Source organism: Coregonus lavaretus (genome assembly GCF_964263955.1).
Source record: "Coregonus lavaretus genome assembly, chromosome: 4".
Lineage (NCBI taxonomy): Eukaryota > Metazoa > Chordata > Actinopteri > Salmoniformes > Salmonidae > Coregonus > Coregonus lavaretus.
Window position 1 is genome coordinate 18,007,130 of NC_139991.1, and position 14,243 is coordinate 18,021,372.

General features: G+C 41.4%; 1 protein-coding gene across 1 annotated transcript in view; it reads left to right on the forward strand.

Moving 5' to 3' along the window:
• The window catches only part of LOC311127647 (diacylglycerol kinase zeta-like), a gene marked incomplete at its 5' end in the record, with an annotated part of 47,291 nt that overhangs the window by 19,183 nt on the left and 13,865 nt on the right, over positions 1 to 14,243 (forward strand). The window contains 4 exon segments of the mRNA XM_084159474.1: positions 1,618 to 1,697; positions 4,888 to 4,957; positions 9,227 to 9,267; positions 11,625 to 11,821. Of these exon segments, the coding sequence (XP_084015600.1) occupies positions 1,618 to 1,697; positions 4,888 to 4,957; positions 9,227 to 9,267; positions 11,625 to 11,821 (388 nt within the window).

A 14,243-nucleotide genomic window follows, 5' to 3' on the forward strand; every position in this document is an offset into this window, starting at 1 on the left:
TGTTGGATATCTCCAAAGAAGTATGAAAGAAAGTATGATGAATGTATTAGGTTCTTACTGAACTTTTGCAATTATATAGCCTCGTATTACCATCCTGATGACCGCTGTGGAATTCGTGTAGTGAAATGGAATGTAAGCTCGCAAGATTTCCGGATGTTCGTACGAGGCTAGCAATTATAATACTAGACATAAAATCTCCCTGTAGGTTTTGATACTCAGGCATAATTGGTGGAGGTCCAACCGTTTTCTAACAGTACCTACCATTCGGTTCACGGAATGCTGAAAGTAGTTTATTCTTTTTTTTTTTCCACCACTAGATGTCAGAACATGCAACTAAAAGAAAAGAAGATATGCTTTTAAACCTGAAGTAAATTTTAACTGATTTTATAAATAAACTCAATGTCCATATTAAACTGTCATACAGTGGTCCAATAACATACTTTGTACCTAATGCACCCTCATGCTTGCTGACATACAAGAGAATTCCAAGGCTGTTTTTGATAGGCTACTCATAGATGTAAATGGAAGCGAACACATGAAAGTGAACAATCATTCTGTGATTTGCACATTGTTTAGCTTCATTCTAGATATCACACTCAGACTCCCTCTGGCTAACACTGAATCAAGTTAGGTCCCTGATGTTTCACATGGATCTTGAGGTACAAGTGATGTTAGCTGTCATAGCTGAGGTTAATACTCTATTCTCTCGTCTCTGATCCAAAAATATAGCATGCGGCTGCTACTAGTTAGGCAGTTGTCTCAGTTGCCTGACACCTATAAAGAGCTTAGACAACTCCGCTGTTGCAGAGTGAGGACAGCAAAAGAGAAAGAAAAAAAAAGAGAAAGAAGCTGAATTGAATTAGAGACAGACTGTTCCAAGGTTGCTAGGCAACAGCACATTCCTCAGTGGAGAAATCTGCCTGCTATTCTCTCTCTCCGCCTGTGAAACTTGCTGCTCCTCAGAGAGCCACTTTTTCAATTCACAAATCTCAGCCTGATAGTCCACGAGTCATTCACTTCTGTTCTATTCTGACCGCAAAAGAAGGCCCTGTGAATGGCCCGGACTTTCATGATCACATAATGTGGTTTTGATGCACTCACTGATACAGTGTATCTGCTCTCTCACCTGCTGCCCAGTTGTACTTTAGGCCTAATTGCCTGTCTTTTGTCTAGCACAAATCAATGGGCATGGGAACTAATGACAAACATGTCCCCAGACAGTTTTTCCTCTTGCAGACATCACATTTAGAGAATTCTTCCTCTGTTATTGTTTTGTATTGCTATTTTGTTTACACACTTCACCTACTTTGACAGCCGTTTCAAAGGGGTTTGAGTTCACTAAGTGCATTGGACTTTGCGTGGCACTCTATGAAATACAAGGCATCCAGGAAGCCCAAGTCTAAATATATCCTTGATCTATTGCCAACAAAATGAACTTCCCCCAAACCTTTCTGGTTTCGAGTTGATACATGGACACAATCAGTTAGTCTGTGTCTTGTAGCTTGTGTCTATGAGCTACCTGTGGACCTAGCTGTAGAATGGTTTTTCATGCTTCGATCCCTGGGCGCTTGCAGCAGTGTTTAACAGCATGTTGTTGTCTCTCATCTTTCCCCACAGCTATCCCACTGGGCCTCATCGTTGTCCCGGGAGACAGTGACCTGGAAACATGCCGCTCCCACATCGAGAGGCTCCAAGAGGTGAGAAATGAAGGAAGAAGGGGGGGGACAGCGAGAAGGGGACAGAGGAGAGAGTGTGGGTTGATGAGGGGATGGAACTCTGGGTAAAAGAAGGACAGAAGGGAAAGAGGACATGAGAGGCAGAGAGCATATGAAGACAGTGGCTGTGAGGTAACTAATACCAAGGGAGGACTCAGAAATGTCTGTGATGGAGGACAATACAGACAGAGAGTAGAAGAAGACAGAGAGGGGTAGGACTGAGCTAATACCATGGGAGGATTGGGAAATCATTGTGATGAATTTGTGAGAGTGCAAGAGATGAAGGAAGAGAGGAGGTTAGAAGAGGAGGGAGGAACTTGCTGATGTCAAGAGCAATTACTCGCAGGCTGGTATATGATGGCTCATCTCGACAGACAAGCCCAAACCTGTCTTTAGGATGGGAAAGGATTGCATGTGTGGTTGTTTGTGAATGGGGTAGACTGAGATTTTGCCAAAACATGACATCCTTGCCCCTCTAGCCCCATCGCTGTCCCTTTTGGTTCAAAACCCATTGAAATAAATAGTGCATGAAATTTGTTGCAGATTAGCGGCATCACCGCTTTGCAATCATTTTATTATTATATATCTCCTTATTTTTAACCACAATCCCTCAATGGCTGTCCCTCATTTGGGATTCTCATACAATATGTTGTTTTGTTGCTGTTTTCATCAGCTCATGTCATAAGAAAAGGCTTAAATTATATTTTGATTTTGTCTGCCACTAATGGAGGCATGATAACTAAAATACTGTTGCAGAATGGTAATTGCTTCTGTAATATGTGTAATCATCCACTTTCATTATATGTATATGTCCCAAAAACATGTATTATTGGTAAGTAGGACTCATAGCATACAACAAGATGGCATAAATTGAGGGGGGGAAATGTTTCTCCCACTACATTCAACCCATTTTCTGCAATCCAAAACCAGTCATTATAGTAACTTCAAGACGAGATGTTTATTTTCCTATCCGCATGTGGTGATTTACTTTGGGTATGGGCATTAGACAGGAAGGAGAGTCTCCATTTGTGGGATTACAGTGTTTTTGGGGCTATTCCACAGGACTTCATCTCCATTCATCCCTCCTTCAAACGACTGGTGCTCCAGGTTGGTAAAACGAGACAGGACATGGAGTCTGTGGCATGGAAAGGAACAAGTCTGAAAAGGAAACATTCCCCTTATCAAAAACGACTTTTAGATCACAGATTACATTTACAATTTAGTCATTTAGCAGACGCTCTTATCCGGAGCGACTTTCACAAACGGAGCAAACACAGACGGAACAAACTAATAACCATAAAATATAATCTAATTCAAAAACAAGGATGAGGCCTTTTATAACCATGTTATTTTTATGAGAACACACTGTTTGAGTATGTGATGCTTAAAGTCTGAAGAAAACACTTGTCAAACCTGTCCCTCCCTGTGCATAACCGTAAAACACATACAGTACAAAGACAGCGCTGCAGCCACAATTCTCATAGTTTCATTAGGTGTTTACTTGGAATTGTGTGTTTGATCAACTCTTCCATTTCTTTTTTTTGTCTCCAAGAAAATAATCTAGAGCACAAATATACTTTTCACATCCAGTAGTTCCTTGTTGGCTTAAAAACAAATAAACTGTGCAGTCAGTCAAGGGTGTGTTGCATCAATATTCAAATATCGTGCCCTAGTGCTTTTACAAAGTGATTTCACCACAAGCTCTAAGTTGCATACCCAGAGAGCGAGAGGTGCTGAGATGCTGAGATGCTGAGACTGTCTGTCTCCAGTGATAACCACACACTCCTCCCAGTTACCCTGGCCCTCCTTTATATCCCCATCCACAGCTTAGCCAAACCAGCTGCATAATGTGAGTGGCTGAATAATAGCGGCTGTACTCAGGAGACTCTTTTTCCTCTTGTCTTTCTGTAGTGGCCCTGTTCCCCTATGCAAACCAACCCAAATTTGTTCCTCTGGGAAGAGTTTTTCTCCTTGTTCCTCGGTGCCCCTAAGCATGGTTAAGATGTGTTTGTATGTGTACTTTAGTGTTGTGTGTTTGTGATTGTGAGTGTAATCAGGAATATGTTTGCCTGTGATTTTTGTATGCAGCAAGCATCCAATGTTTAAGAAACTGCTGCAGTTAAGGTTGCTTTGGCAATGTTATTACAGTTAGTAATACTTTTGCTGAATATAAGCGAGCACTACGACCTAGACTAGTTAGTGGACTAGTTGATACTGTCTCGTTTGGTGGTTGCATGTTTTGGGTTTCCTGTTCGAGACCCAGAAAAGTCTGGTGTTGATTAGATTGGATACCTTGTGTACATGATTTTCTTTGTTTGTGTGGGTGTGTGTTTTTCTTGTAGGTGGTATCCAGTATTTGTGCCCTAAGCTAAGCATGATCTTTCAGCGTAGTTCCTTAGTGCATGCATCATAACATTCTGTACACTGCTATCCTCCTGATCCCCTTGGAAGTTAGATGGACTGGTCAAGTTTACCTTTAGATGGGAAATCAGTAGTAGGTTTTCCTGACCACAGTTAAACTGATCAGGAAAAACTCTCAGCCCTAGTTTTAGCCTATAACTAGGGCCTGGAGTTTTCCTGGCCAAGGCATGTGGTCAGGAGAAACTCATGGCCCTAGAAATGACTTCTGTTGTTGTCGTCACATTCCAACAGGTCTGTTTCAGTCTGAACATTGAATAGACACAATTCCTTTTGTGACTTGCCTCAGCCCATTTTCCTCTAAACATCGACTTACCTTCAAGATCAAGTTCTGAAGAGGATTATGTCAATGTATCTCATTGCATAAGGTCACTGGACTATAGTACCTTTGGAAAAGTTTGGATTAAGTACAGTTCAGCCAATGCACAGAACAGTGACCAAAGAAGGGATTGTAAGGTCTTTGGACCAAGGATTCTGTGACTGAGGCTCACATAGGGGAAAACACCTGCCCTCCTAAACTCATGGAACTGTATATGAAAGAGTAGGGGAGGGGTTAATAGAAAAGTACTTTTCATTTCAAAAAGCCTATGTCTGAACACAAGACTCAGGGCCTTTAAATCTTGCCCTACATCCAGCAGAAAAGGTTTTTAGTATTTGAGTCCTCCGTGAGTCAAGGCCTTCGAGTCTCATTTATGTTTAGTGTATAGAGCAGGCTGTTGTGGAACTAATCTCATTGGTCCCATTTCTTTCTCAGGAGGATGATGGAGCTAAATCAAAGACTCTTTCCTCGCAGAAGCTTTCGCCAAAGTGGTGCTTCTTGGACTGTAAGTACCACTTCTTATAAGGAGCGCTGCTATTTATTCCTTACACTTTCTATAGTGTAGTATTCCTCTTGTGCCTCCTCTTTTAGTCCCCTGTCTATCTTCAACGCTGAAGAGAGAGCGCTTCACATAATCTGATCATTTGCAAGTGGGAGCTTCTGACTCTTACAGGTCACTGTTTTCTTGGTTCATTCACCATAGAATTTCATGTTTTGTCAAGGTAGACATAATATGATAGAACAGTGCCATTTTAGGACCTTACGATTAGCGCATCAGTGCCATTTTAGGACCTTACGATTAGCGCATCAGTGCCATTTTAGGACCTTACGATTAGTGCATCAGTGCATTTCTTCTGCAGGATAAGGATTCACATGTACATTACAAGCAAATACAGTGGGGAAAAAAAGTATTTAGTCAGCCACCAATTGTGCAAGTTCTCCCACTTAAAAAGATGAGAGAGGCCTGTAATTTTCATCATAGGTACACGTCAACTATGACAGACAAATTTAGAAAAAAAAATCCAGAAAATCCCATTGTAGGATTTTTAATGAATTTATTTGCAAATTATGGTGGAAAATAAGTATTTGGTCACCTACAAACAAGCAAGATTTCTGGCTCTCACAGACCTGTAACTTCTTCTTTAAGAGGCTCCTCTGTCCTCCACTCGTTACCTGTATTAATGGCACCTGTTTGAACTTATTATCAGTATAAAAGACACCTGTCCACAACCTCAAACAGTCACACTCCAAACTTCACAATGGCCAAGACCAAAGAGCTGTCAAAGGACACCAAAAACAAAATTGTAGACCTGCACCAGGCTGGGAAGACTGAATCTGCAATAGGTAAGCAGCTTGGTTTGAAGAAATCAACTGTGGGAGCAATTATTAGGAAATGGAAGACATACAAGACCACTGATAATCTCCCTCGATCTGGGGCTCCACGCAAGATCTCACCCCGTGGGGTCAAAATGATCACAAGAACGGTGAGCAAAAATCCCAGAACCACACGGGGGGACCTAGTGAAAGACCTGCAGAGAGCTGGGACCAAAGTAACAAAGCCAACCATCAGGAACACACTACGCCGCCAGGGACTCAAATCCTGCAGTGCGAGACGTGTCCCCCTGCTTAAGCCAGTACATGTCCAGGCCCGTCTGAAGTGCATTTGGATGATCCAGAAGAGGATTGGGAGAATGTCATATGGTCAGATGAAACCAAAATATAACTTTTTGGTAAAAACTCAACTCGTCATGTTTGGAGGACAAAGAATGCTGAGTTGCATCCAAAGAACACCATACCTACTGTGAAGCATGGGGTTGGAAACATCATGCTTTGGGGCTGTTTTTCTGCAAAGGGACCAGGACGACTGATCCGTGTAAAGGAAAGAATGAATGGGGCCATGTATCGTGAGATTTTGAGTGAAACCCTCCTTCCATCAGCAAGGGCATTGAAGATGAAACGTGGCTGGGTCTTTCAGCATGTCAATGATCCCAAACACACCGCCCGGGCAACGAAGGAGTGGCTTCGTAAGAAGCATTTCAAGGTCCTGGAGTGGCCTAGCCAGTCTCCAGATCTCAACCCCATAGAAAATCTTTGGAGGGAGTTGAAAGTCTGTGTTGCCCAGCGACAGCCCCAAAACATCACTGCTCTAGAGGAGATCTGCATGGAGGAATGGGCCAAAATACCAGCAACAGTGTGTGAAAACCTTGTGAAGACTTACAGAAAACGTTTGACCTGTGTCATTGCCAACAAAGGGTATATAACAAAGTATTGAGAAACTTTTGTTATTGACCAAATACTTATTTTCCACCATCATATGCCAATAAATTCATTAAAAATCCTACAATGTGATTTTCTGGATTTTTTTTTCTCATTTTGTCTGTCATAGTTGACGTGTACCTATGATGAAAATTACAGGCCTCTCTCATCTTTTTAAGTGGGAGAACTTGCACAATTGGTGGCTGACTAAATACTTTTTTTCCCCACTGTATACACAGCATAGATTGAGTTCTAAATGTTCAAAACACAGGTTTTGAGGATAATTTAAACATTTGTTTTAGATTATTGTTTAGAAGAATTTAAGATAGGTAGAGCAACCTACAGAACATAATTTAACGCAGCTGTGCTGTGTTTCTGTGTGAAATAGGATCAATTAAATTAAATTAAACCGAGCTCACATTAACATTCATTTAGATCAACAGCTCTGGTGCAAAGATACAGAAATCAATTCGATAATAATGTCACTGATTTGCTTTGAATGTTTCTGCTCATTGTTGCATAGCAGAAAATGAATATTCTAGGCAGACTTCATGCTTGTCTGTGAGATCTTCTTAAGCATACAGTTTATAATATTTCTGTAAATAATCTGTAGTACTGTAAGAATGTCAGTGATTCTGCATGTCTCTTATGAATCTATGGCCCTTTACATATATCCAGTTTTATCAAGGCATTGTTTATTCCACTGACAGTATTATGAATTACATGTTATGTTATGTGCATTGCTAGGAATAGCTATACATTGCTATGCATAACACAGTTTACATATATTATGTACTCTTGCTGCTCATCAGTCACTCCACCAGCAGTGAAACTCACAATCTTCCATCTCCTCACACTAGACTGATATGATAGCTGATCTCTGAAGGGTATCATTGTTTGAATGCTAAATTAATTAACTTACTAACTAGTGATAGTTGGTAGAGAAAGGAGGGTGTTAGAATCTCCAGCCAAATTGTATGTAGCTTTTCAAAGCTTAATTAAATCCCATAGCTGCTCCATTGAAATCAGCACAGATTAGCTTCTATTCACTGGTAATAAAGCAGCCCAGATCTTAAAGGCTCAGTCCAAAAAAAGACTGTTGTAAAGGTCTCGTGTGGAGAAATTATACATTTTTCTCTCTCCACAAAACAGCATGGCTAATTCTTGATTAGAAGCATAGCAAGTGAATTCCAGCTGCATTCTGATTTGACTGATTATTTAATTAGTACGGGATAACCACATCATACTTTTTGATACATTATGATAAGGTGGAAGAAAAAACACCTTCCCAGATATGTAGGAGAAGCTGAGAAACATGCAGTACGCAGACCTGCCCTTAAAGACCTTAAGAAACTAAAGGAATCTTCTGGGCAAACTTCATGCTTGTCTGTGAGATATTCTTAAGCATACAGTTTATTAAAAAATAAGAGTTGGATTATTCTGCTCAGTGAAGCTGGCAGAAATTCAATGTGCAGCATCTGTGGAAGACAGAGTGGTCTTTTTCTTGGCATCTTAGATGTAGAGGAAGTAGGGGAAGAAGCGTTGCACATCTACTTAATTCCACCGCACACCTCCTTTGATTCTGCTCCCACTGGGCTAGGGAAGAGCTCATTCCCACTTCGTCAGACGGAATGGCAGCGTGAAGCTTAATTACTGGTACAGTCCAACAGAACAGGGCTGGGGAGTGGATGGAGGGGAGAGGGGGGAGACAGAGTTAGTTTAGTGGAATTTCTGCTGACTGGTTGGAAATGATAATCTGTAGAAAGTATTTGATCACTAGACCACAACCATGTAAAGTTTTTTTTTTTTTTCACTCACTACTTCCTCTAAGTTTCTACGCTGAGATGTAGTACTGTCCATACTCATAAATCTCAAAAGAGTGTGTTTGATTTTCCTTTGAAGAGCACATACAATTATATTTACATATGATCATATCCTGTCTCCTGTGAATCTGTTTGTAACTAGTTGGCTGGCAACAGTGTGAGATGTTCGGTACAGTCCCCCAACACCCTGCAAACTGAATGCATCTTTTGAAAAGTCAATGGGTTTCTCATAACTTCCTTGATTTGCAGTAGGTTTGTCCAGCGGTCATTGTCTGATGACATGTTTAGTAAATCTTTCTAATTTCGTCTCATCTAGAATTACACCCACTACCACAACCCTTTGACTCTCCTTGTAATGTCCCCAAGTCACTGGGCCAGTTATGTGGCCCTTTGCTCCTACTTGTTCTGTTTATTATACAGGTTATCCATCTTTTCCTTCATTTAACAACATGTGGCAAAGGCATGGTGTGCTTCGGAGCTGGTTTAATCAGGTCAACGCTTTGATTAAGCTCCTGCACAGTTCCCAGCCCTCTCTGGCCTCATTAGAACACTGTGTGTGTGTGTGTGTGTGTGTGTGTGTGTGTGTGTGTGTGTGTGTGTGTGTGTGTTTGTGTTTGTGAGGTTGTGTACAAGCCTATGTTCATATTATTTACTCTCTATAAATCTCATACTATTTATAAATGTTTTCCTTCTAGCCACAACTGCAGATCGATTTTACAGAATTGATCGTGCTCAGGTGAGTGTGTGCCATTTATATTTATATATATATATATATATATATATATATATATATATATATATATATATATATATAATACATTCAGTGATGGAAAAGTACCCAATTGTCATACTTGAGTAAAAGTAAAGATACCTTAATAGAAAATGACTCAAGTAAAAGTGAGTCACCCAGTAAAATAAGTATTTCGTTTTAAATATACTTAAGTATCAAAAGTAAATGTATAAATAGTTTGAAATTCCTTATTAAGCAAACCAGACGGCATACTTTTATAGTTTTTATTTATTTACTGAAAGACAGTAGCACACTCCAACACTCACACATAATTTACAAACAAAGCATTTGTGTTTAGTGAGTCCGCCAGATCAGAGGCAGTAGGGATGACCAGGGATTTTCTCTTGATAAGTGCATGAATTGGACCATTTTCCTGTCCTGCTAAGCATTCAAAATGTAATGAGTACTTTTAAGTGTCAGGAAAAATGTATGGAGTAAAAAGTACATTATTTTCTTTAGGAATGTAGTGGAGTAAAAGTAAAAGTTGACAAAATATAAATAGTAAAGTACAGATACCCAAAAAAACTATTTAAGTAGTACTTTAAAGTATTTTTACTTATGTAGTTTACACCACTGAATACATTGATTATGCAGAGTAATGGAACACCTATAACAAAAGCAAAATAAACAAGTAACATGTTCAATGGCCGTTATGATCTGTACATACAGTGAGGGAAAAAAGTATTTGATCCCCTGCTGATTTTGTACGTTTGCCCACTGACAAAGAAATGATCAGTCTATAATTTGAATGGTAGGTTTATTTGAACAGTGAGAGACAGAATAACAACAACAAAATCCAGAAAAACGCATGTCAAAAATGTTATAAATTGATTTGCATTTTAATGAGGGAAATAAGTATTTGACCGCCTCTCAATCAGAAAGATTTCTGGCTCCCAGGTGTCTTTTATACAGGTACTGAGCTGAGATTAGGAGCACACTCTTAAAGAGAGTGCTCCTAATCTCAGCTTGTTACCTGTATAAAAGACACCTGTCCACAGAAGCAATCAATCAATCGGATTTCAAACTCTCCACCATGGCCAAGACCAAAGAGCTCTCCAAGGATGTCAGGGACAAGATTGTAGACCTACACAAGGCTGGAATGGGCTACAAGTCCATCTCCAAGCAGCTTGGTGAGAAGGTGACAACAGTTGGTGCGATTATTCGCAAATGGAAGAAACACAAAAGAACTGTCAATCTCCCTCGGCCTGGGGCTCCATGCAAGATCTCACCTCGTGGAGTTGCAATGATCATGAGAACGGTGAGGAATCAGCCCAGAACTACACGGGAGGATCTTGTCAATGATCTCAAGGCAGCTGGGACCATAGTCTCCAAGAAAACAATTGGTAACACACTACGCTGTGAAGGACTGAAATCCTGCAGCGCCCGCAAGGTCCCCCTGCTCAAGAAAGCACATATACAGGCCCGTCTGAAGTTTGCCAATGAACATCTGAATGATTCAGAGGAGAACTGGGTGAAAGTGTTGTGATCAGATGAGACCAAAATCGAGCTCTTTGGCATCAACTCAACTCGCCGTGTTTGGAGGAGGAGGAATGCTGCCTATGACCCCAAGAACACCATCCCCACCGTCAAACATGGAGGTGGAAACATTATGCTTTGGGGGTGTTTTTCTGCTAAGGGGACAGGACAACTTCACCGCATCAAAGGGACGATGGACGGGGCCATGTACCGTCATATCTTGGGTGAGAACCTCATTCCCTCAGCCAGGGCATTGAAAATGGGTCGTGGATGGGTATTCCAGCATGACAATGACCCAAAACACACGGCCAAGGCAACAAAGGAGTGGCTCAAGAAGAAGCACATTAAGGTCCTGGAGTGGCCTAGCCAGTCTCCAGACCTTAATCCCATAGAAAATATGTGGAGGGAGCTGAAGGTTCGAGTTGCCAAACGTCAGCCTCGAAACCTTAATGACTTGGAGAAGATCTGCAAAGAGGAGTGGAACAAAATCCCTCCTGAGATGTGTGCAAACCTGGTGGCCAACTACAAGAAACATCTGAGCTCTGTGATTGCCAACAAGGGTTTTGCCACCAAGTACTAAGTCATGTTTTGCAGAGGGGTCAAATACTTATTTCCCTCACTAAAATGCAAATCAATTTATGACATTTTTGACATGCGTTTTTCTGGATTTTTTTGTTGTTATTCTGTCTCTCACTGTTCAAATAAACCTACCATTAAAATTATAGACTGATCATGTCTTTGTCAGTGGGCAAACATACAAAATCAGCAGGGGATCAAATACTTTTTTCCCTCACTGTAAGTGATTATGGTTTCTCTCTCCATAACAGGAACACCTAAACTATGTGACTGAGATATCCCAAGACGAGCTCTTCATCCTGGACCCGGAGCTGGTCGTCACGGAGACGGTGAGCACCTCACCAGGGATGCCTGATCTGGTTGATTCTTCTGGTGAATTCGCGGAGGCATCTCGCAAGTTTGCCTTCCCATCCTCCTCCTCTTCTCCTCCCCCCTCACCGGGTCCCAGGTAAGAGAAGCAGCTGCTGCTCACAGCTTCTAATGGGAATTTCTGTTGGAGATCAGTTTAGTGCACTAGATAAAGGATGGGGCAGCTCCATTGGAGCTTTATGGGGGTTATAACAGTGAATACATTCCAGGTCATTTTCTGTGAACCAGTCTGTTTGAAAGTGGTTTCCAGCGGTGCTGTTTTGACAGGCTGAAATAGTGTAGTAATAATCCGACTGGCATGCCCCAGGTCCAGGACACTAAAATAAAGGCTGAGTAAACCGTGGGTTGAATCTGTGTTTGGACATGCACGCTATAACACAATAAAACTGTACACTCCTCACGGGACCGTGCTGATTTTGCCCTGCTGAATTATTACTGAGGAATGCAGAGGCCATGCTCGCCCATTAACCCCCACCCATTTAAATCTATGAATCATTTAAGTTCTAACCACTGGGCTGTCTTCATAATCACCCTAGGAAGGAGAAGGGCCATACTCACCTGAATTCACAGAGTGACTTTAGAAACCCTCCACCTCATAGCACATAACTGTGTCAACAGGGGAGAAGATCCAGGTTGAAATACTGTTACTGTAATCAACTTAACAAAAAGAGAAGCCCAGCCATTGTCTGTTCATGGCTGAACAATACAAAGTGTTCCCTACATTGCTAACAGTTTGGAAAATGCATGCAGCTCCACTACTCCATACTGTATGTTAATATTTTTAGAAGAAGGATGTCTGTGTGCCAGGTGTGGATATTTCCGTAATTTTCCACAGTAGATCTCCTCCACATTTTGTAGCCTTTTGTGAATGACACAAGTAATGCACATAGAAAGAGTCAACCAAGTTATTCAAGTAATACCCTTGAGCGCAACATTTCCGTCCTGTTAAATAATGTGAAAGTATTATACAATTGAACATGAGAAGGAATAAACTGCCATGATAAGCTGCCTTTTCATATCTGCTGTGCATTCATCAATATTTCATCGAATAATTTTCATCATACATTAGAAGCTGTCAGTCATATAAAACCTTTACATTTCTCCCTGTCAGTCTACCTTATCAACTTGTATTGCTCTTTATGTCGTACCAATTGTACAGTAGATTATTCTGTTCTACAGTAACTTCACCTTAGTGGAAGTCTCTCTTCTCTACACTTTAGCTCAGGACCCTGTCCCCCATCCATTTAGGGATTTAAGGAGAGTTTAATGAAGACGAGGTGTGGCAACAGGTTCATGGAGTTCAAACATGGCAGAGGCAGATCCTAACCCGACCCACACATTCCCCCTCCAAAGTAAACATGGTGGGACTATCTCTGAGGGCGTGTGGGGAGTGTAGCCTCTCCCTCTCTTCTCGCTCTGTGGTCTATTGGCATGTCTTCTACAGACTATCTTTTGATGCTTTCAAAGTAGAGGCCACATTATTTTTGCCATGTTCTCTCATGCTGCTGGCCAGGGCTTGAAATAGAATTCCTAATAAAAGGCCATTTTGGATCCCTGTAGTCTAGAAAGACAGGCTGAGGTTCATGTGTTTGTATGTGCGGGGGGGTATTTGGGGTCACTTTCAGGTCCTGCAGTAGTAGTTACAATACTTGAAACAAGAACACCTAGACAGTGATGTTTGGAAGTAGCACTGTGTTGGAGGCAATTTGTCATAGATGAATGCCACCTTAGACTCTTGGCAATGTATCAAATCATCAAAGGAAATTTAAGACGATGCGCATCCTAACTGTTACATTATTTGCATACTAGCATAAACATCATTTTTTTCAGAACCAATTCATTGGCTTAACTGATCTTGTACCATTTATTAACTATTCCTGCTACTGGCTCTGAAGATCCCCGGCTTCTTTGTCCTCCTTTCCCTAATCACAGATCAGTTTAAATGTATATAAAAAGAAAAGTGCAACATTATTTGGGCATGTTATTGAAGTAAAACACCCCTGAATTGTTCCTGTTCTCTCTCCTTCCTCCCGTCTGCCCTTCCTTCTGCCCTCTTTTCCTCCATCCACTCCTCTACCCTGTCCTCTTACCGTCAGTCCCACCAGCCCACACTCAGACAGCGAGGCCATGGACGTCAGACACAAGACATCCCACTTCTTCTCCTCTCACTCCGGCTTCCCCTTTCCTGTCAGGAAGAGGTATCGATCTGACCTTCCTTCCTGTTCACCCCTCCTTTTCTCTCACTCTCCTGCAAAGTTCTTAACTTATCTTGTCCTCCCAAGATTGTCTTACTCTGCCCATGGACGTGTCTCCCCCTATAGCCATATAAGATTCCTTTGAGTTTTACTTGGATGTAGCAGGGGGTTTTGTGTTCTTGACTGAAGCCTCTAGTGATGAGCACAAGTCCAAGATCTTTGTGGGTGGAACACATTCAAGCTCATGGAAAATAAGGTTTACACCAGCAGAGTGCATTTTAACAGCAAAGTGTGTACTGTGTTGCT